The 23,999-nt window shown below is 47.0% G+C and overlaps 2 protein-coding genes across 2 annotated transcripts; both read left to right on the forward strand.

The window, feature by feature from the left end:
* The first annotated feature begins 1,515 nt into the window (after window positions 1–1,515).
* Window positions 1,516–12,877, forward strand: LOC146190053 (glutathione hydrolase 1 proenzyme-like). Its single transcript, XM_084605405.1, has 5 exons — window positions 1,516–1,580; window positions 3,215–3,309; window positions 8,035–8,221; window positions 9,218–9,372; window positions 12,729–12,877. Exons 1-5 carry the CDS (start codon window positions 1,516–1,518, stop codon window positions 12,875–12,877), a joined length of 651 nt encoding a protein of 216 aa, XP_084461531.1.
* Window positions 12,878–14,040: 1,163 nt separating this feature from the next.
* LOC146190054 (scoloptoxin SSD20-like) lies at window positions 14,041–23,596 on the forward strand. Its single transcript, XM_084605406.1, has 6 exons — window positions 14,041–14,130; window positions 14,866–15,059; window positions 16,675–16,792; window positions 21,099–21,221; window positions 22,832–22,945; window positions 23,444–23,596. Exons 1-6 carry the CDS (start codon window positions 14,041–14,043, stop codon window positions 23,594–23,596), a joined length of 792 nt encoding a protein of 263 aa, XP_084461532.1.
* Window positions 23,597–23,999: the final 403 nt, after the last annotated feature.

Genomic DNA, 23,999 nt, shown 5'->3' on the forward strand with positions numbered 1-23,999 from the left:
CCATGGTCGGTTTCGACCCCGGGTATTCGGATTCAGTAGCCAAGCGTCCTTACTTTATACTCAGCTACCTTTGCGGGTATGTTTGCTTCCTATTTATCTGCCTGCTACGACTGGTGGCGTGCAGTGGAGGAGGCCAGGCGACGAGCACGACCTCTCTGGGCCAGGCGAACCGGCTTCAGCGCACCGTGGCTGGCATGCTGTTCGCGGCAGTAGCGCTGTCGTTGCTCCTGCTGAACATGGCGCGCTTGTTCAAGAGAAACCCCGTCCAGCAGCCGCCCGTGTCGCCCACCAAGATGGGCGTTTTCTCAAGCTGGGGAATTGTGGGACACCAGGAGTGTGCCAACACCACTAGGTCTGTCTCTACGTGTCAATACCTGGAGCGCTAATTAGATGCTCAAAAAGAAAGGTGCACATCAAAGTGGCCCTGTTGATGGAAATTCGTCAGGAGCCCTCCGGTATATACGGCGTCCGTCACTCTCACGTGCCATGCAGCGTAGGGGCCGTTAACACCCACATGTACCATGCCATGCCATACCATACCATACCATACCATACCATACCATACCATACCATACCATACCATACCATGCCATGCCATGCCATGCCATGCCATGCCATGCCATGCCATACCATGCCATGCCATGCCATGCCATGCCATGCCATGCCATACCATACCATACCATACCATACCATACCATACCATACCATACCATACCATACCATACCATACCATACCATACCATACCATACCATACAATACCCATACCATACCATACCATACCATACCATACCATACCATACCATACCATACCATACCGTAACATACCGTACCATACCGCACCATACCATACATTACCATACATACTATGCCATTTTACACCGTATCGCATCATAATACACAACAGCATACCACAACATAGCATACCATATACTATACCATACCCTTCGAAACAAAAAGGAAAACCGGAGAAATTGCCTTGAAATAAGTGATATTGCGAATAAAGCGAATTTGTTATTACGATACTTCTAAACTCGGATACCATCGTGCATTTAAAGTGCCCAACTACACACACCGTCCCAGGAGGCCGCAGAACAGCTCGTGCTCACACTGGAAAAAGCGCTTTCATAATAAGCGATATTTCGAGTGAAGCGAGTTTGTTACACTGCTACTGAGATAGGCGAATACCTTCATGCTTGCGAAGCGACGCAGCAAACTGTTCACGGGCAAGACAAAATTGCGCTTAACGCAAAAAGGCTACGGTTTAGGAGATATTTCGAACGAAGTGAATTCATCTTAACAACACGAGAAGTGGGCGGCAAAACATTACCTGTGAAGAAAATATGAGTCAAAATACACTGATTACCGCGATTAGCACAGGAAGGGAATTACGCGAGAGGCTGTCCTGCCTTATTTTTTTCGTGGTACTGGTGATGGCGACATTCCATGCTCTTTGCAGGAACATCCTTCGCCGGAACGGTACCGTGGGTGACGTGGCAGTGGCGGCGACTCTGTGCATGTGCGTCGCCCTGCCCAACCGGTGCGGAATCGGAGGAGGACTCTTCGCCATCTACTACGAGGCGTCAGTGTCTTTTCTTCCTTTACGCGTTCAGCCGCGATAACCGCGTTTCGATGGAGCTCACACACTACTCACCTGCTCCTCATTTCCTCATCCTCCTTCACCAGAGGGGGCCCTAGATTACTGGGAGAAACTAGTCACCAGGACCAGCGCAAGATCATTACATGCGCTTTCGCTCGGATAGGTTTCCTTCAAAGGCTTTCCTTTGCTTTTTAAGAGGGCCCTCCGTACATGGAGGGGGCTTTCAAATGCCATGTAGGGGGCAACGCCCCCACCCTCTGTAATATTGGCAGTAAATGTTTCTACCACCACCAGGCGGAAACGCGAGAACGCCATCGTAGCTGCGATTTAAGTGCGCGTTAAAGGAAAAAAAAAATGGCTGAGAAACTCAAGAGTGCTTACTTGTATTCGCATTAGAGTACCGGCGGTTGAAATGTTTTCTAGTGAAGTTATCGACTTGTATTAAAGATATTTCTGCTAATATCACATTTAGTGTATTATGTGTTTGCATATTCCACGTAGACTGCCATGCTTCACGCAACGCCTATAAGAGCCGTATTCGCCGAAACCTCGGCCTTAAAGCATGAAATTGGAGGTTCATATAGCCTTGATTTAAATCCATGTCGAATCATCCAACTTTACGAGCACGTATATGCTGTATGCAACGAGAAATCGTACAATATACAGTTTTGATACGAATTTTAGGAAGACTGGCGCCACATAAAAAGCCAGTCAGTGGCGAATATATATGGACTAACAACATGTATAGAGGTGCTTGAAGTGTCGCTGGCATCGGCCGCAGGTGTATCTATAGAGACGCGTCGTGGATGCTCTGGTTGCTGTGTGCATCACATGGCCGTTTGCTGACGTCAGTCAATTTTTCTTGCCATCGCTGGAGTTTTTGTGAGCAACTCGCAAGAATGAACACTGTCACCGGCTTTCCTCCTAACGGGACATGTAATGTTTTCACGTGAAAAACCTGTAGTGAAAAACCTGTAGATTGTTAGTAATTGGTCCGCGGAATCCACCACAGCTGCAGGTCTCGCAAACCAGTGGATTGATACAGTACGCTGAACACTGTTAAACATTAAATTTCTTTTATCTCAGTTTAGTTGCCACCTGTGCGAAAGTCAGTTTTGCCTCTCAATTCTCGACACGCAAAGTATTTTGCGAGGTGTATTTTGTTTCTCCTCGTTTTGTTGTTGTTGCGGGGAGTACTTACGCTGGAGTTCGTTACTGTTTTTTGTTAGGAGTGTGTTTGCAAGTACTTATAACTGCACCATCTACTCACATAACGCTCTAAAATTGCAGCCTACGAAACATTTAAGAACATACGTATATACGAACAATAATGATGCAATTTGATCACATTGAAAAATCTCGGTCAAAATTTTCGGACAACACGACAAATATTACTGTTCTCTTCCCACTATACAAAGATTTAAAGCTTCGAAGGTGTCCCAAGTAGGGCTGCCTCTAAAATTTTGAGCAGTGCAGCACATGCAGTCCGCTATGCGAGCAACAAAACCCCTGCAGTTGGACATAGCTGCATGGACTGATGATGGTGTGCGACCTGTTGGTCTGGCGAGAGAGGATCGAGGGCAAATAATTTGCACCGATAAATACTTGCGACGCAGGGAGACCGGGAATGCGGTTGTCATCGACGGTCGGGAAACGGCACCATCTGTCGCTGACTGGAAGCTCTTCGACAAAAACTCCGAACCACCCGAAGGTGAGTCCCGCCTATGTATTCAGAGGCAACGGTGACGACTTGGAGGAAGGAAGAGAGATGCGAGAGGCAGTGACGTCACTTTGTTTGATAGTTTATGGAGCCATCGTCTCTGGGGTTGTTGTTGTCATCTTTTTACACCTTGCTGATCTTCTTTGTACTTGTCAGTATAGTGAACCCGCATATCAGGGGGTGAGACGCACAGAGCTTAGTCGGAAGACGCTGTATAGGAACAAGATTCCCTCCGAAAATTGCGGTGTTGGTATACGGCCTTTTTCAATCCTTTTTCTCTCTCACTCCCTTTTCTATAGGGGCGGCCATTCAAGCCGTGTGGAGGGCTACGGAGTAATTTCAGCGCACGTTAAAGATCCCCAGGTGGTCGAAATTACTCCGTAGCCCTCCACTACGGCTCCTCTTTCTCTCTTTCCACTTTCACTCCCACCTTCCTCCCTTCCCTAACGGCGCGGTTGCGGTGTCCACAGAAAACAAGTGAGACAGTTACCTCGCCTTTCCCTTCCTATAAATAAATCAGTGACAGTCGCGGCCGCACTCCGATTCGCACCTGATGACCGTTTTAGAGCTGAAGCTCTAAAACGCCGGGTGTCGGCGAATGACCTTCAAGGCCTCTCAAGGTCAAGCTAGGTGTAGTTTTGGTGGCGATTTAGGTATACTGACATGACCAAGCATAATCGTATAGTCATGCAATGATCAGTCTCATTGTGATATTTGACCTTGACCTTGTCAAGGACACGGTGTGAGGAGAAAGGTGTTCGTATACGTGTTGTGGTAAGAGGAATAAAAGAGGTGGCAACATGCGAAGCTTCCGCTCGTGACACTAGGTAAGAATAAACCCTCACCATATTTTGCTAACCATTTCTGCTGCGTCTCTTGACAGCTAACAGTAACTCAGTGGACGAAATGTGCGCGTATATAGACGCCAGAGATTTGGTACAGTGATGCAAGGAAATGTTTAGCCGCGACAGTATAGATCTAAATTTGAAATAATTACGGGCGTAGTTTGTTCTGCAGCAGATGTAATTGTGATATTGGGTACGCTCACGTCCGTAGCTGCCGTGATGCAGTGGAGCTCCGATGACGATGATAACGCATTTATATGGGGCAAGCGCATGCCCGCCTGGTCAAATAAGAGTATGACACTTGTTGTGGGTCGAGTTTTCAAGCTGTCTGTGTAGGGCCTCGAGTGTGAGCACAATTCACGGCGTACAAAGTTTATCGAAAGCACGACTTGGTACCCACAATCTCGGTACGTTGAGTTCGGGGCTTTTCCCACCGAACTACGACAACGGTTGTACAATTTTCTTCTTTCGAGGGTAATTAGGCTGCATGTGACCTAACATTGATAGTACAACCCCTCTATCTGGAAAGTAGCGACACTCTCCTCCCTTCGGCTGCTTTCCTCCTCAATTCTCCTCTGATTTCACTCTCCCGCCGGAGGGAGCGCTGCGCACGGCACGCTGAACCTGCCTGTGCTCGAGGGGCGTCGCGGAAGGGTCAATGGTAGTGAATGGCGGGGGCTTGTTGTGTTGCCTTTTAAAGCGTTCTTTTAAATCTTCTTTACAGAGGTAAATATATAATCGATTTGAAAATGTTATGTTTGGTTTTAGCGACACATATTGCTCGCAACAACAAAGAAGGAAGAAGAAGACACGCTCAGAACGGCAAGAAATGTTTGCACTCAGCATCGCGCTCGGGTACTCTGAAGCATCAAGAACGGAAAATAAACTGAGCAGGCAATTATGGTGTCATCTGTGTTGGGTGACAGATAGATGACCCTGAATGAAGGCCAATGCCCCCTTCAGAAATCTTCTGCATCTTTGCGCGTGAGCGGCAAACTAGCGAATTCTGACATCGATCGCTTCTGGCTAACCTATAAGCAAAAGCGTCGATTGTTATATGCTTTCATTTTCAAATCGCATCTGTAAGAAAACGATGAAGCAATGTTCCTACGGCTGCTAATCAGAGGCAGTGTAGGTGCAAAAAGTGGCTTTTATTTCTTCGCAAAATCAATTGATCAGCAAAGTGACTCAGGCAAAATAGCATCTTATTTAATTGGCACAATACTGGTTTGCTTTAAAGGTCGTAAGATGTGGCGCGTACAAAATACACAGTTCCAAATACAGAAAAAATGTAGCGATAAACACTGTTGCACATTGGAACCAAGTAGCATCTTTGATTTTACTGACACAGCACTGGTCGCTTTGAAAAGGGTCGTAAGACTGACGCAGGCACATTAATTCAAAGCACACATTTCCAAATAAAAATAAATGCACAGAAAAACACTGCTAGACAATTGAAAGATGCTGAGAACCCTTAACGAAATGAAAAGATGAAAACGAAGCGCTAGCAAATAATTTTCGTACAAATATTTTTCACACACGCTGCAGTCCAATTTTAATTTCGATGATAATAAGCTTCAGATATGCATGAGAATATTTCAACAGATGCAAGCAGTTACCAGAAATTTTGAAGTATTTACAGATTCATTCAGGCGACAAGCAAAATAATAATTGTATACAGATTTTCAGACCACAACTTTCACAAATGTTTCAAATTAATAAAACATGAAATTACGAATGCATACTGTCACCGAATCTGAGCTGCAGCGACCCGCATGCCTACGCTTTTGCTACCGCATTTACTGCTAGTCACTGGAGATATTTTGGAGGGTTCATCTCGGACAAGGATCTGGATCCGTACTTTCGCGAAAACACTCACAATCTCTTTTACAACATCGTGGCAGGCTGGGAAGCAAGATACCAATGAAATGCTATCTTTTATCCGGGCCCGCAGTTGTGCAGTGCTGATTGAATTTTTGAGGAGAGCCTCTCTGTTACTGCGGAAAAAGTTCTCAGCAATTTTTACAGTTTCGATGACGGCTGGTGATGGGCTCGTCAGTGACATATGAGACTGTGAAAAGTTCTTCAACTCAATTAACCTTGCCGGTGCCCTGTTGGTAATCAGCGAAGTGCGGCATTCGTTCTGTTCTACGCACTGTTTCTATTCTACTTGAACACTTAAACGCGCAGCAGCACGGCATCGCGCGCACGAAACTGCACGCGCGCAAGCCACAGGAACGGCACGACGAGGGAGTTTAATGGCGGCAGTGAGACAATAAAAAACAAGCAAAAAAAAAAGATTTTGCGTGCGCTGATGACGTATGGTGACGTGTTGGCCACGTGAGGGGGCCCGGCAGCCAACGACAAACCAGAAAAACCGCCCTCACTCTCTCTTTGGAGAGGGGAGCGTAGATGAGCGAGGAGGAAAGCGCCGGAAGAGGGAAACGGCGGCAAAGATCTTACAATTTCGCTACTTTCCAAGATAGAGGGGTTTTAATTGATAGCGGTGACCAGCGCCATCTTCAACCACAGCGGCGGGCTTAGTAAACTCCTCTCATGCGCGTAATTTGAACGGCCGCGCCAGCTGCGTGAGAAATCTTACGCTCCCATGACACCAAGTCTGCCGGAAGCGATAAGCAGAGAAGGACAGGCAGTTGCCCAGGCCCAATGCTGTGATTGTATTGACAATTCGTCCGGGCCTACATTGGGCTAGTGGTGGATTGCCAACACACTGCACGCAATATTGGGCCATGTTTGTGCTGCCTGGGTGAAGGGCTCATTGCGACACATATGAAGACAGCCAACAAACGATGAAATGGAGGAAGGCATAGGACGCTTTCCATTTGCTATATTAATCTTGCTGACAAATGTAAAATGAATACGCAGTGCAACCGTGTTTATCTAGGGGGAGGGGAGGGTGTGAATGATTAAAAGTATTCAAGGACACTTTGGCGACTAAAGTGATGAAAGGCAAAAGCCTGAGTGTTGTTCTACTGTTGCGCGACTGTTGCGCATGTAGCGATGAATGCTGCTACGAATAAAGCAAGCGACTATATACTCTTTCAGATTCTGCGAGTGCATTTATTCAGTGAATCTACAAAGTGTGCGTCAGAAATATTAATTATTTAATTACGCATCGGTTCCTAGTTAGCGATTACTATTGAACATTAAAGAGTAACTAGTAATAAATTATTTGGTAATTAGTAATTCGTGTTTAATTAGTCGTTAATTTGTAATTGATCATTGATTGCTATATGGCCATATAAGGCATGCATTCGCGCATGCTGCGGTGGTGCTCTGTGATTGGTCGAGGCCTCCATGACGTCATCCCGTCTCGACCAATCAAAGCCGTCGCAAAAGCGTGACACTTTTGCTGGCGACAGCGATGAGGAAATAAAGGCTTTCGCCTTAAGAAAGACCGCATGCCGCCGACGGGTTCGAACCAACGACCTCCGCAAGAGCTTCAAAATGGCGATCGCACTGATAATTTATTATCTGTCTGCTGAAAAAAAAAACGAAACTACGACATCCTCGTTGAAATCACGAATAAGAAATAATCTTATGAGGGGCGCGCGATGCGGATAACTGGTAATCGGTTATGAGTTAAGACAAGCAGGCGGATGTAGAGATAAAAAAAAAAAAGCATCGGCAGAGGACGACAGAAGCCACCGCTGTGAAATGAGATCCAAATTCCTGCGGAGGTATGCGATTGCCGCAGCTTGTTCCAGATAGGGATAATTTGAGATCAGGCGGAGATGTCTTTATCTTGGTTCGAATTTAATGAGGCTGTTGTTGAGATCGTTCTGATGATGATGAGGATATGATCCGGTGATGCTTCGCTCACTTCTGCGAATATTGTCACTGCGCGCAGCCGTCTACGTTGGTGTGCCAGGTCAGATGATGGCCCTGGAGAGGCTGCTCAACATTACCGGCACATCCGTTCCTTGGGCCGATCTCTTCACCGACGCCATCAATCTGGCGGAGAGAGGCTTTCCTATCGGCAAAGAGCTGGCCAACATCATCGCCTCCGAAACGGAGATGAGGAGGGGTCCACTGGGGTATGTGTGCGTGATCACAGTTGGGCCTCGTCGATCAAAGCCGTCCAATCATATCAGCTCTCGAATACCGCCGTAGCTGAAGTCTTACGATGTTCGGCTACTGAGCACATGTCGCGGGATCGAATCCACGGATTCAGGTTGTGGTGCCCTCATTTTGCTGGAGGAAGGTGAAAGGCACTATATATATATATATATATACATAAGGAGCCAACAGTCTACGAGTACAAGGTAAACATATGGGGATATTATTATTATTATTTCTGCTGTTTTGTAGTTGATCTTGATCAGAATAAGTCCTGTGACGATTCTTTCCTCTTTGCATTTATACTCTTTCTCGCTAAAATCATCATAGGACAAATTCTGGTTAAGATCAACTACAAAACAACAACATCTCCATACGTTTACCTTGGACTCGTAGACCGTTGGCTCCTTTAATTGTATCACAACGAGCCCCTCATTTCCCCTTCAATTTGTCTGCTTACTGTATATTATATATATATATATATATATATATATATATGTGTGTGTGTGTGTGTGCGTGCGTGTGTGTGTGTGTGTGTGTGTGTGTGTGTGTGTGTGTGTGTGTGTGTGTGTGTGTGTGTGTGTGTGTGTGTGTGTGTGTGTGTGTGTGTGTGTGTGTGTGTGTGTGTGTGTGTGTGTGTGTGTGTGTGTGTGTGTGTGTGTGTGTGTGTGTGTGTGTGTGTGTGTGTGTGTGTGTGTGTGTGTGTGTGTGTGTGTGTGTGTGTGTGTGTGTGTGGAGGAGGGTGGAACCTAAAATCACCCGGAGCTGTGAATGCAACCTTCAGGAGGAATAAAGCGGCACCGATAATTTTCCTTATGAAAGAATACGGCGCAGTTGTCCCACTAAACATCCAAGATGACTCTGTGATATCGAAGCCTTCTTCAAATGGAGCACAATGTATTTATTGGCGCCACCAAAGGGCGGGCATAGCAGTGCTAACTGTAGCGATGCCATGGCCTTACCGATACATGCAGGGATATATTCTGGCAAGACGGGCAGCCTCTGAAGGCAGGCGAAGTGCTTGTGCAGGGGGCTCTGGCCAGAACACTGCGAGATCTTGCAGAGAAGAACGCATCCATCTACGAGGGTACGCTGGCCAGGGCACTTGTCGAGGACCTGCGAGCCAAAGGTACCAAGCCGAGACTAACGCGTACCTTAGTTTTAAAGCTATAGCTTTTATGCCCTTGTTCAGCTGATAAGGCGGCGTCGACATTGAGTAGAGATATGTAGTTTGAGATAGTGCGTTGTTGGGCGAGCCGGTGAAAAATGGTAAGTTTAAGGGTACTTTACACAAAGGGGCAAGGATGGCAAGGGAACACAGCAATAGCAGACCTGCGTCATGCATGGATGTCCGGAATGAAAATAATTGTGTAGGGCAGGCATTTGGCTCCGCAATCTTCAGCGCGTGACGCTCAAGGAAGATGACGTCGGCAGCCACACAATGCTCGCTCCGATGCTCGTGCGTGTGCTTGAACCAGATACGACTGATCGCCGCGCATTAAAAGTTCGAGATCTACCGCCGGTAGAGGCGGAGGAGATTGCAATAGCCATTGCCATTGCACGACCAGGCGTGAAACACGTCATCAGCGATAGCAAAGCGGCGGTTAGAAATTTTAGCAAGGGTAGAGTCAGCAATCGTGCTGCAAAACTTCTGAACGAGTCGTCTCTCGCCGAAAGCGTGACCATAATCTGAACCCCAGCACACGCCGGTCTCGCCGGCAACGAGGCTGCCCACATGCTCGCCCGCTCCTCGCTACCTCGGGGTGCTGCGGACGCCTCCACAACATCTAAAACCAAAGAATGTATAGGTACCTTTAGGGATGTAACCGACAACTTGAAGAAAGACCGGAGGATATATCCGCCACCGGTTAGATCCCTGAGTAAAAAGGAATCGTACGACTGGAGAAGACTCCAAGCTCGAAATTTCTTTTCGCCCCTGTGGAGGAGTTGGACGGGTGCCAGAGGGCGGAAGAGGGACGGTGCAGAAACCGAAATTTGTAAATTTTGCGGCCACGTGGCAACATTAGATCATATAATATGGAGATGCGCTCGTGCCCCAGGGCGCAACGCGATTAAAACTAGCGATGAATGGGAGACCACGCTAAGAAGCTCCGACGAAAAAACACAGCGATTCGCCGTCCGCCTGGCGGCCGAGGCTGAAGACCTCTTCTCCTAGACGAGGCCGGGTGTCCTCTGGCCGCGGTGTGACAGACTGCCTCCCCGGACGCCTGCGTGCGGACTCGTAGGTGGCTGCTGCACCATATTCGGCGGAAATAAATGTTCTTCCTCCTCCTCACTCTCTCTCTAAATACACTCCTAAATACATCTAAATACACTCCTTACTCGTGCCCGATCATTTCTATATCGCATCAGACCTCCCGCATGCCCGAATTGTACTAAACCTTATGCAAACTTAGAACACTGCATGTTTTCCTGCCCTGTTGCAATTCAATTGCCTCACTTTCCATACCCTCCTCCCCCAACGTGGCGGGCTTGGTTAGCCTCTGACCAGCTGAAAGACTATTGGCCTTGGTGACCCTGGCCCAGAACATTCTTGACGCTTAATAGTGCGTTACGTTAAAGCTGTTACTCCTCCTCGCCGTTCACAGGAAGGGAAAGACGTAGTATCTGTCACACTTGTTTCTTCGGACATCTGAACCGTGCCGTAAGGGAAGGGAGAGAAGTGGGAGTGAAAGTGGAAAGAGAGAAAGAGGAGCCGTAGTGGAGGGCTGCGGAGTAATTTCGACCACCTGGGGATCTTTAACGTGCGCTGACATCGCACAGCACACGGATGCATCTTCGTTTCGCCGCCGCGGTCGGGACCGAACCCGGGTACTCCGGCACTGTAGTCGGGCGTCTTACCACGGCACCACCGCGGCGGGGCAGGTTTTTCAGTGCAATTGAAGAATGTACTTCTAATGTGAAATAATGTCATCGCACATCTCAAAGGACTTAGGTCTACAAGATGATGTGGTTTTAACCCACGACCCTTAATTTAGTCGCTAGTCAGGCACGCTAACGACTAAGCCAGGATTTGCAAAGCTTGTATAAATTCGGTACAAGCGGGGACGTGTATGTAAGCAAACTACTGTATACTGTACCATAGTGTATATATTTCTTTTATTTTCACCTACCCTTTTCTTTCTCCCTATCGTTCACCTCTTTGATTTCCTCTACCTTTTCCTCGCTATCCCTTTATTTCCGTCGCCCCAGTTCAGGTGCTTCAGATATCAGATAGCAGATACCGGGGCTGGCAAACATCTTTTCTTTTCTTTTGTATATGCAATAAATAACCACTACCACCACCACCACCACCACCACCACCACCACGTGTATGCATGTCATGTGGCCTTTAACGCGAAAGGATAACACAAACTTGTATGCATGCTAGTGTGTATGTCTAAATATCGAATTCTATTTACGAAAGCAATGATTAAGTGAGTAGCCATGTATGTGCATGCTGACGTTTCTTACCTTTGCTCGAAGGGGCATATGACACAAAATAACGTTGCTATGCGGAGCATGAGTTATATACTGGACGTTGCAACGTGGCTTCAGCGCTCACTGTCCGGACGGTGGCTTTTGCAATATCGACTATGCATCTTAATTCGATTTTTCAGTGCATACACACCAAGGAGGACCACAGCCCGCTATGGCGTCATACCTTCGGGACGGCGCTTAAGTGTGCCTCTAATTTTGTAACGGCAGTCAGTGCGGGTGAATGGTTAACTTATGCCCTTCAATAAGCTGAATCAGAAGGACAATTATCTGATCAATTCTTATTATACTTCCTTAAGATTTGATTTCCCCAAACTATTTCAAAATCCAAATGCATTACTGAATTGACAGACACGAAAATGAACATGTACAGTCCCGGCCGTTAAATTAACTCCCCGTTTTTGTAGTCTCCCAGTTGAAATGTGATATGTTGTACTGTGAGCTGTCTTTTACTTGTAATATAAATCCAGCATTGTGTGACATTCTTTATTGTTTTTTTAGCTCTATACCTTTCATTGTCTGACATCTCCTGCGTGGGCATGGTATGCCAGCAATATTCTAAAATTAATTAAACCATCACGTCTTCTCTATAAGGAGTGCATGAGAAAAATTCAAGTACCAGAAGAGTACTCCATAACATTTTGCTCGCACCTGTACGCACCAGTGTGAAGGAGCATTCACATAAGGTGTCCTTAGCGTCATCTGCTAAGGAAGTGTTCTATGGGTAAGAAGTCAAATGGAGGAGGGACAATTTCAATAGTTTACAATTTATGGTTCACATAACAGCTGATGAGTGAAAGATGAGGGAGGAATAAAAGGAGGAAGGATTGATTGAAGGGTGGGTTGCTGGCTGAATGGATGGACCGACGGATGTGAGGGAGGGAGTAAGGGAAATGAAAAGACAGCAGGAAGAAGAAGAGGAAGAAAACCATGCAAACTGTTTGGCTGTCGTCTTTTCTACCCCACCCTCCACTGTCCTTACCGCAGGTGGCTACATCACCTCGGAGGACCTGAGTAGGTATCAGGTGAACGTGACCGAGCCCATTCACTTTCCGCTGACCGGAGGGTACACGCTACTGGCCCCCAGACCTCCGGCGGGAGGCACCTACTTAGGCCTCGCGCTCAGTGAGTACTAGCTGAATTGGTGCCAGCTCAAGTTATACGGCGTAATTCCTGAAGAATGGCGTATGGCGAGAGGTCGGAATCTCCGTGGTACATCACAGCGCACCTTGCGCGACAATAAGGCTGCTTCTCGCGACAATGAGCAAGAACAAAGAATACAGAATCCATTCCTGCCCCGGAATCAGTGACCGCATGCCGGCGGCTGTGCAAAAATAATAAAGATCTGAATTTTTCGCGCCAGTACATGGGCAAACTTCGGCAAATACTGCGGTAGCAATGGGCTCATAGAATTTTTTGCAAAGGAAAAGGGGGAGAGCCGGTTGCTAATAGAGTGCGGAGGAGGTGGGCTGGGGGCAGTTGGAAACTATTAAAAAGACATTATTTGCCGTGTAAACTATACCGATCAAACAAAATATTTAGTTTCGTTTACATTGAACGGGGACCAAATTAACTATATGAGGGGCTACTTCTTAGCCAATTTGAAATGGCTCGCATAACACGGGTTTGATTGGAGTCTGACTTTCAATGCAGTACAAATTAGAAAGTTTTCGAGGAGAGGATTTGTGGATTAGGATTGGGCACGGTGTGATCAGTGTTTTGACAGAACAGAAGGGGGAGGGGGGGAGAGGGGGGAAGTGTCCACAAGATGTGACACCACGGGAGAATGTTACTCCCTCCCTACAAAGTGTAGCATTCAAGATTTTCTGGTAAAGGCCGGTGGCCGGAAATTTATACTAAACTCATATTCTCGCGATAAGACAATATAATTAAACCTCTTTGAATTCAGAAAAAAGGAAACACGAATTTTTTTTCTCATGATCGTTCGCTATTTCAGCGTCCAGCAAGAGCAGTCAGTCTTTCTTTCACTGCCTTGATGTTACCGGCGAGGTTAGTCATATCATTAAACTATAAAATTGGCCAGCAATCCTGAAAGACGTGTCTTACAGATATTTTGCGTGGGCTGATTAAGCAATTTAGGCTTTTACTAATGCATTAAAGAATATATATTATCCGAAATTCGAGGTGGGTAAGCTCCTCCTCTCCTCTCCTCTCCTCTCCTCTCCTTAACCGACGATAAAATGGAGGATTCCGAAACAATCTGCGACACGCCATTCCTTGTACAGGTGTGTTGAGTCAGTTCGTCGGGGATCCCGACAGTCTGTTACCCGACGACAGCATGACGGCGCACCGGCTTGTCGAGGCGCTGAAGTTCGCCTTCGGACGACGCAGCGTTCTTGGTGACCCGCACTACACCGACATGGACAGGGTGCGTAAGGTAGCACGAAGAGACCAGAAACCATGCATTGCTGTTAAGCTTTTTTCCACGGGCTCTGATAGGGTTTCAACATGACGTATACATGGTTAACAACGTTTTTACTGTGAATATGGATATATCCTCTTAATTATTTTCTAAGATGAAAAAAATGGCGGGGTTTTACTCTGCCTAAACGTGGTTATAACGAGCGAAAGCACTCGCCGCGGTGTTTGCCTGTTGCCTCCACATCGGTTGAACGGAGTATACGGTCTCGGACGGACGGACGGACGGACGGACGGACGGACGGACGGACGGACGGACGGGCGGGCGGGCGGACGGGCGGGCGGGCGGACGGACGGACGGATGGACGGACGGACGGATGGACGGATGGACGGATGGACGGATGGATGGATGGATGGATGGATGGATGGATGGATGGATGGATGGATGGATGGATGGATGGATGGATGGATGGTGGGAGGGTTCGATGCCATCTAGGTGAACCATTAAAGGCTTTTGTTACGGGCACAAACGGCTGGGTTGTCATATCATATGGTATATTACGAGTGTATGCTAGTATGTTCTATCCAAAGCTGAAGCCGAAATAAACATCGAAGTGCTAGCGCGCTTATTTCCGATTTGTCCTAACCACGCTAAATCGGCCATCATTTTTAAAACTAAATCCCGCCGAAAACTACTATTGTTTAACATTATGCTCGCATTTCGTTCTTCCGCATTCATTTGCAGGTGGTCGCCGAGGCTTCATCTTCTGCAACTGCAACCAATATTGCGCGCATTATCGCAAGCAACCTGGGACCTTCATCTGATGCCTCTTATTATGGGTCCCCTTTCAGCGGATCTCTGGGCGCGGGCACCGCCCATTTTGGCTTCCTGGCACCCAACGGAGACGCCATCGTGCTCGTCTCATCACTCAACTCTATGTGAGGCGCGCAGAGCGGAAACCCTTTATAGCGAAATTACGTCGTCAGAGAAACCCCACTTAGCTTCAAGTTATCTTCGCATATCACACGGATATTTCCATCTGCCATCATCATTATCATCATAATCATCATCAGCCTGACTATACCCACTGCAGGGCAAAGGCCTCTCCCATATTTCCCATCACTTCCGTATAAAGAGTTTGATTGTAGGAGAAGGATAACATCGTTGAGAACTCCGAAATTTATCTGGAGCCCTCCGCTGTACGGCGCCGTAGAGCACATGTCACTTTGGGACGTTAAACGCTATACCATCCGTATATGAGCCGAATGACTGTCGCGAAAGAGCAATAGGTTCCCGCTATAATAAGGATGATTTTATTGAATCTTAAAGCAATGTAGGCTTTTGCTAATGCATAAAAGAATATATATTATCCGAAATTCGAAGTGAGTAAACTCCAAGTAGGTTATATAGAACTTCTATATAACCTCCTTGGTAAGCTCCCCCTCCCCTCTCCTCAGGCACATGTGCTTTTTAAAGCGATAGCTTTAAGGGCCCCGTATCATAGAAAAGCTAATGTCAGCGTTGTGGTTGTAACGCGGAAATAAGAAGAAAGTAAAGAAGCAATATAAGTTTTGCGGAGTCGAACACGGTTCCTTTGCAGTGCGATGCGAGCACGCAACCACTCCGCCACAGAACCGCATTGATTCTCCGAATAAAGGTGGACGTAATGTATGCATTGTCTTATGACTGCCAACGAATGTTTAGGAGCGTCATTATAAAGAAACGAATTGGGGAAGTAATAGTTAGGCGAGTAGCAAAGAACATTTCCGCTTTGCTTACCTGCGATGCGGCGCTCGCTGGAAAATTCCTTCGATCTTACGGTGCTGCCACAACAGATGACGCGAGCCGTAGTCCGATTCAAAGCCTTGTACATCCATCCATCGTCTTCAAAGCATTGCGGTTAAGGACAGCGGAGAGCAAACAGACTACAGACATTAAACTGAAAGAAATAGTAAAACAGAGGTTATCTAACTGGTGATTAAAATGAAGGCAGGAGTGAAATTTCACTCCGCACTAAATACAAAAAGAAAAAAGAAAGAAAGGAGAGGTGTGTCTTGAGAAGTATGTCTGTGAGGCTGAAGAGCATGAGAAGGCGATGTGAACGGGGCCCGATAACGCTATCGCGTTAACGCTAAAGGCCAGCTTAAGCGTCCTCAATTTTTTTCACGATTAAGAGCGCTGCTTGTCCAAAGCGATCATAGATTTATGTGTTTAGTTAACAGGAAATGAGATGAGAGATCTATTTGCCCAAGCCACCACGTTGACGTGGTCCAAATTTGGAACTCAGCAGGTGGTCACAGTCATCTTGTGGACCTCAAAAAAAGAAAAAGAAAAGCTGTTCCGAACAGTATAGGGCATGGAGAAACAGTTGCATGGCGTCACCGCCAGCTAGCGGCAAAATATCTAAGAGGCCCTACCATCTCAGAAACCCAGTCACTAAAGTAGAACCACTAGTAACGCGTTGATTCTGAATCGGGTGTTTTACCACAGTTGTACGACGGAATAGTTTCTTTTGTCTGAATTCCTGCTATACGCTGGCGTGCGCGCTCACAGGTTCGGCTCGATGGTGTTTTCTCCTAAGACGGGCGGGCTCTTCAACAGCGTCATACGCGACTTTGACCTGCCGCACGAGTACGACCAGTACAACTTGTCTAAGGGGCTGCGAAACCAGGTATGCAGAGTCAAGTCTCTCCGATCATATCCTTTTGCAGAACTCCTCACTGGCTCCGTGTTTCAAAATTGCGCACTCCGATTGGATAAAGTAGTAAGGACGCCGAATTCTTACGTGAATGTTCCTTTCTTTGGAATGGTGCTTAAGACAACACCAAACACGAATCGCGCGCAGTGCTATTCACCGATGTAATATATCGAGAAAGTTGCCCCTTCTACTCAGACAAATTATGAAGATATGGGGGCTTACGCGGTTCTACACCAATATTCAAGATGGCGACTAAAGGAAATTGCGGCCACTAAAAGTTTGCTGTCTAGTCTGCGGTGTTTTGTAAAGACTGATTTCCGAATATGGCATTGTTGTGGTTTTCATCTTTTTATTTGCTGTCAAGACTATCGAAGCACTCCTCAGAATTCGACCCAAAAAACGAGGTCAGCACATTCGTTCCGTCCCTCAGCTCGTCACGCTCTTTGGGGTCACAGTTCCGGTGATCCGACGATGCAGCTTTCCCTGGTCCAGCGGGAATGGATTTGTACTTTAGATTCCATTCACGGACTCTTTTGCAGTCCAGCTCGAACTTACGAGACGTCGACACGTTATTAGCATTCAGCCTGTCCAACATGACGACCTCTATTTTCTTCCCGAACAGCGCACTTATGCGTTTTGCACACAAAACCGCAGCTGTCCTCAACGCTGTGATGCAATAAATTGGCGAAGGGGCGGAGTGGGCAAGAAAGCGTCCACGTTGATTTAGGTTGGATTAGCTCTCTCTCTCTCTCTCTCTCTCTCTCTCTCTCTCTCTCTCTCTCTCTATATATATATATATATATATATATATATATATATATATATATATATATGCTGCTTGCTATTTTTTTTTTGTGTGTGTTTGTGTGATTCCAATTATCGGGCAGATTTGCGCAGCAGAAGTTGGTGCGGATTAGGAGTGAGCGATTATACTGTAGTTATTGAATGCCTCATGCAACTTCGAATCGTCTGTTACTTCACAACCACCGTTCGGCTGTCGAAACTGAAGCAGCATGAAAGAGAAAAAGAATCAATTACAAAAATATTTACCGTTTGCGATCCATGTGGCTGTTTTTGTTTCTTTATGGGCTGCGCGTCACTCGAAATAAAGAACACACAACGAAGATGTGATGTTTCTATTCCTTTAAAGCATCGAGAATTTTTCAAATGTCACTCCTCTTGCGGCATTCAGACAAAATAGATCATTTGCGCCACCACGTCACATGACCGACTTTTTATCATTAGTTGCCTAACTACGAAAGATGTCCAAAAATATAATGCCCCTCATTTGCTGTTCTCGCACAGGTCTAACTAAATGTTAAATAAACTCCTACATATTACTGCCGCATATCTGCTATATTTATTTTCACTGCGATCGTGATCAACACGTATGGCTTTGAGGCCCTGGTCAACGAAGGCATTCACTTTCCACCTCGTTTTTCTCCGCGGTGCCAACACGGACGACAATGACAGCCCTCACACAGCCTGAAAACAAAAGAAGCGACTGCCAAATTTGTCTGCAGTGCACTGTCTTATCCACCTGACAGGCCTGATTTATTAGAAACCTCAGATTTTAACGTTTGCACTTCGCACATTCAACTCCGAGAACGACGAGGCTTTCATTCGCGCCGTGAGACTGATTTATTTATAGGAAGGGAAAGGCACGGTAACTGTCTCACTTTATTTCTGCGGACACCGCAACCGCGCCGTAAGGGAAGGGAGGAAGATGGGAGTGAAAGTGGAAAGAGAGAAAGAGGAGCCGTAGTGGAGGGCTACGGCTGCGAACACCCTATACGTATACACCAGAAGGAGAATAAAACTGGGAGACACTAAAGGTTTTCTTAAGAGTATGACGAAATGGCGTTAAAGGATGCGCCACGTGGGGATCACCTGGCACTCATTATGGCAGGCATCGATACACTTGTTGCCTTAACCGAGGCCGGTCTCGAGAGGAGAGCACGCACGCTCCTCTCCAGACTTCTCTCGGATGAAGGGCCTATAGTTCGTTTCCACCACTTTACCAGCCTTTTATTCTTTTGAGCGCGCGTTGCTATACGAGTGACGTCACGAGTGCATCATGATTCATGACACCTCTCGACCAGTCAGAGCCCCCAAGTCACATCGACGCCGCTTCCCCCCCCCCTCCCTCCCTCCCTAACAGGAGATCTGTTGTTGTTGTGGCTGTAGGAAGAAGGAAAAGAAAATGCACGGGCCTGCTACTGGCTCTGTAGCTGACCCACCTCCGCTGCCTGATTTATTTATTTATTTATTTATAGGAAGGGAAAGGCGCGGTAACTGTCTCACTTGTTTTCTGTGGACACCGCAAACGCGCCGTAAGGGAAGGGTGGAAGGTGGGAGTGAAAATGGAAAGAGAGAAAGAGGAGCCGTAGTGGAGGGATACGGGGTAATTTCGACCACCTGGGGATCTTTAACGTGCGCTGACATCACACAGCACATGGACGCCTCTTTGTTTCGCCTCCATCGAAACGCAGCCGCCGAGATCGGGTGCGAACCCGGGTACTCCGGCACAGTAGTCGGGCGTCTTACCACTGCACCACCCCGGCGGGGCCACCTCCGCTGCTAAACTGATTGATTTATAGGAAGGGAAAGGCGCGGTAACTGCCTCACTTGTGCGGAGGACAGAAGAGAAAATAGAAAAGAGAGGAAAAAGAAGAGGGAGAGAAAGACACACGCCTCAACAACAGCTGTCGTCCACCACCGAAGCAGTGGCGGGTGCAATGACGGCCTACAACAGATAAAAATTCGGTGGCTGGTATAGCCCCCGCCTCAAGCGGCGTTGACCTACCATCCCAGCCCCGTAGGGCCAGGAACTGCCATTGCAATATGACTGCCTTTTTGCATCAACTCTATTGCTTTCGCCTAAATCTCCTGTTGAAGGGTGTCAGTCAACAGGAGATTTAGCGCGAAAGCGATAGAGTTGATGCAAAAAGGCAGTCATATTGCAAAAGATTTGTTCACCAATGGCGCAATGCCATACACAAATTGGCTGGTATCACATTGAAAATAGGTGGGTCCCGCAGATGTACGGCTATATTAGTTGTGAACTCCAGATAGTTTGAATAAACAGTACTCAGGAAGAAAAAAAAAATGTGAGGCACTAGTTTTTGGACACCCTCGTACTACTGTTTTAAACTTTGGCTTAAGATCGGTCAGAACCACACCAGGCCGAAATTTATGTGGAGAAATCGCTCCTCCGCCCCCCCCCCCCCCTCCCCTCTCCCTTCGCGGTGTCCCTTTCTTTAATCCTTCTTTCCTTAACATTCACGGAGTGCTCGATAGCCCCGCCGGGGTGGTGCAGTGGTAAGACGCCCGACTACTGTGCCGCAGTACCCGGGTTCGAACCCGACCTCGGCGGCTGCGTTTCGATGGAGGCGAAACGAAGAGGCGTCCGTGTGCTGTGCGATGTCAGCGCACGTTAAAGATCCCCAGGTGGTCGAAATTACTCCGTAGCCCTCCACTACGGCTCCTATTTCTCTCTTGCCATTTTCACTCCCACCTTCCTCCCTTCCCTGAGGTGTCCACAGAAAACAAGTGAGACAGTTACCGCGCCTTTCCCTTCCTATAAATAAATCAGTTTAATCAGTGCTCGATATGTCCGCCAAGCCGAGAGGTGAGGCAGTTACTGCTCATTTTCCTTCTTCATAAAATAATAATAAATGGTTCACTGAAAAGTAAAGGCGCAGTATCTGTCACACTTTTTCTGTGGACACCTGAACTACACCATAAGGGAAGGGAAGAGTTAAGATGGGAGTGAAAGTGGAAAGAGAGAAAGAGTAGCCTTTCTGGAGGGCTACGGAGTAACATTTTCATTTTAATCGGGTTTGGAGACCACGCGGCGTGCGCGGGTAGCGGCAACCGCCAATGGGGTCCCTGACTAGGGACTCCACCTAGTATTTGTAAGGCCGAGGCCCTTAAGGCTGCGGCCAAACATACCTCCTTGTAAATATAGAATAAATGTTTTTACCACCACCACCACCACCTCCGCAAAGTACAAGCGCGGGCAAACTGTCTTTCAGCCTCAAGTTTTAATAAATATGCTACAAGCAGGATTAAAGCCCTTCAGCTTTTCTAATTCTCATAATTATTTTGGAGTGCCAATGTTTTCCGTGTAAGTGAGTAGGCGCGAAATTATGCAGCATATTTTTCGTCTGCAGTAGAACAGAACAGACAGCGGGCAGAAGGGGCGCATAAACAAGCAAATGAATCTGTAAGTGAACAAATATTATGTAAATAAGCAAACTAAGTGTGTGTCCTGCAGCTTTTGCCTGGTCGCAGACCGCTCTCATCGCTCTCACCGGCCTTGATCGTGAGGGAAGGCGACGGAGTCGTCATGGCACTGTCCGCGAGTGGTGGAGGACGCATCATCTCCGGCATCGCTCAGGTGACGCCAGATAGACTCGATTTTGAAATACGCGAGTGCAAGGCGCCACCCACCTGAATTTAAGGCAACATACAACGATAACATGACTTAGGGACGTATAACACGTTACGAATATTACTCTAGGGGAAAATATGTAACAGTTAATATTTTACCAGTAATCGTTTAGTGACAGGGACGTGGAAGATAACGAAAGGGTCGAACTAAACTTGGGAAAACACGGCTAAGAAAACTGCCAAGCGTAACGTTAGGATAGATAGAAATAGAGAAGAGTGCATCAAGGAAAACAAAAACAAAAACGCGAGCTTATTATATTCCATCGGAAATCAAGTGTAGTAAATGAACATGGGCAGGGCATTTATAACGAAGGCAAGATAAGCTATGGGCGTTTGTGATAACGGACTGGATTCCAACAGAAGGCAGGTGTAGAAGGCGGCAGAAAGTCAGGCGGCGGAACATTTTACGGGGACGTGAGATGGACAGGGTTAATATTGGACCGTGTGGAAGGTCCTTGTCCAGGTTCTAACGAACGACAAGCATAGCAGACGGCGGCAGAGACTCAAGTGGGCGGATGCCTTTGGACGTCTGCAGGAAAGAGGGGGTCGAGGCTTACGCCCTGGACAGAGTTAATACTAGATCCCCGTTTGGAAGGTATTTGTCCTGGGTTCCAAGATGGCAAGCATAACAGTGCGCTACAGGAAGTCTGGGGGATGCGGTCAGGAAATCTGCTGGTTGAGGGAGCCGCAGTTGGCACGCAGTACAGAGTTAATATTGAAGGCTCGTGTGGAAGGCTCTTCATGCGCTGCAGGCGTAATTGGGTTGTGACTATTTACATTGACGTAACCATCCGTTATATCCAAGGATCGGTCATGTTTTTCTTAACCCAGGCATGCTGACTTGGTGCATGCACCATAATTAAGTGGGTGTGTGGTACAGGTTCATATAGAGCTATTCAGGTGAAAACTTTATATGCATTGTTCAACGCAAAACATATCGCAGGAAGTAATGATACCGAAAGTCACACGAAATTCCTTGATGGCATGAGTCAAATATTAATTGTGGCCTTTAGGCATAGAATAGATGAGGGCGTAATATGTCGTAACCAGATATTGTAAATACTGGGTGTCCCGTTGTGCCTCGCTCTCATCACAGTTGCTATAGCAACTGTGAAGCCACCCTTTATCGAGCCAACGAAGCGACGAATGAGACAACGGGGTGTACAACAGATAATCCTGTGGCGTTACCCTTAACCCCTCTTCGTGTCACCTCTGGAGCGCCATTTTCTGTCAAGGCCTCACTAATGAACCTCCTCTACATTGACTTCTTTCGTACCAAAATCGTCATGCAACCTTTCTTCGTACAGCGTTCCAGGTGGTACGCGTTTTACCTGCCTAACTCAACATTACTAGTACTAGTAACGTTGGCCTAACTGGCATGCATCTGTCACTGTAATTAACGATAGAGATGCCGCTATCAGAGAAGCAGTACGCAACCATGTAGCGTGATGCCTGGACACGCGAGGTTGCGGCTCGCCCTCACATAATAGCCGGGTTCTATAATCTTTCTATAACCTATAATCTGCCAGTTCTATAATCTTTCTATCCTATGCGCAGGTGGTCATGCGTGTGCTGTGGATGGGTCAGACAGTGAAACAGGCCATCGATTGGGGTCGCCTGCACCACCAGTTGGTACCAGACACGATGTACGCTGAGAGCGTGGTCAGCCACGTAAGTCCCACCACAATGTAAAAATTTCTTAGAAGGATCGACATTGAAGACAATTTTACAGAATTTATATGTTAAGTAAATTGCAACAGCATTAAACTTTCGTTGCCGATTCGGACCTGTTAGAAAAATATTGTTTTACTGCTGAGAAAGTCGAGTAAAATTTTCGGCAGTTTTCCTTGCCGCTTGATTCAAGCTCATGGCGTTGATGATGGCGTCGAATACATCGGCGAATCCGTGATCATCAGGCAAGTATATATAGCCCGCAGGAACGTTTAGACCCTGGAGTCCGACTTCAAGGTCCTTTACGTCAGCGAAGTTTATAATAAATAAGAACGTCTCGGAGCGGTGACGCCTGTCTTGTAGATTTTGGTCTACCTTATACTCACGGAAGCTCCCACCTCCATTGACAGTCATTCAAACGAGGATATTTGTCGATACATAGAGTGAACTTGTTATAAATGAAGTTCTGAACACAGCGCATGCTAATTCAACGCGCAGGAGATCCTGGACACGCTGAAGTTCCTCGGTCACGTCACCGAGGTGCAGGACTCGTGGCCAAATGACGTCATGGCCATAGCGCGTCGATCAGGGCGCATCTATGCCTCCTACGACTATAGACGCCAGACGAACACCTTTGTGGACGGGGAGTGAGCTGGAAGATGAAGCGGCCTCTGGCTTTTCCACCCTGCGCTATACGTAGCGATATAAGTATGGACGCCTGTGGTGACCTCCACCACGGCCAGATGCCGCATCAATCTGTGGATCGTTTTGAAGACTGCTTAGACACGTGCTCTGTGAATGCCGGCATCTTATTATTCCGTTTATTTTCGGAGGAATTGCCTACCAAGATCTCGAAGTGTATTCATAGAATGAATTCAACAGTTAACGCAATGGTTCACAGTAGCAGTTTTTGTAATTTAGAAAGTTGTATTTTTTTATTGTACTAATGCAGTTGCGCTTTACCTGCCATAAAATTTTTTTCTTTTTTCTGTGTAGTGACGCTGCCAGGACTAATAAACGTGCGCCATTACAGAGCACGAATGACAGGCTTACT

The sequence above is a fragment of the Amblyomma maculatum genome, chromosome 5 (genome assembly GCF_055883805.1).
Source record: "Amblyomma maculatum isolate TAMU_Amacu chromosome 5, ASM5588380v1, whole genome shotgun sequence".
Classification (NCBI taxonomy): Eukaryota; Metazoa; Arthropoda; class Arachnida; order Ixodida; family Ixodidae; genus Amblyomma; species Amblyomma maculatum.

What these genes read in the sequence shown, in the direction of transcription:
- LOC146190053 (XM_084605405.1), top strand. Translation starts at nt 1,516, where the DNA reads ATGTGCGTCGCCCTGCCCAACCGGTGCGGAATCGGAGGAGGACTCTTC. An exon ending in TTCGCCATCTACTACGAGGC is followed by an intron (nt 1,581 to 3,214) that starts GTCAGTGTCTTT and finishes CTTGCGACGCAG; the next exon opens with GGAGACCGGGAATGCGGTTG. An exon ending in AAACTCCGAACCACCCGAAG is followed by an intron (nt 3,310 to 8,034) that starts GTGAGTCCCGCC and finishes CACTGCGCGCAG; the next exon opens with CCGTCTACGTTGGTGTGCCA.
- LOC146190054 (XM_084605406.1), top strand. Translation starts at nt 14,041, where the DNA reads ATGACGGCGCACCGGCTTGTCGAGGCGCTGAAGTTCGCCTTCGGACGA. An exon ending in ACTACACCGACATGGACAGG is followed by an intron (nt 14,131 to 14,865) that starts GTGCGTAAGGTA and finishes ATTCATTTGCAG; the next exon opens with GTGGTCGCCGAGGCTTCATC. An exon ending in CTGAGAGCGTGGTCAGCCAC is followed by an intron (nt 22,946 to 23,443) that starts GTAAGTCCCACC and finishes TTCAACGCGCAG; the next exon opens with GAGATCCTGGACACGCTGAA.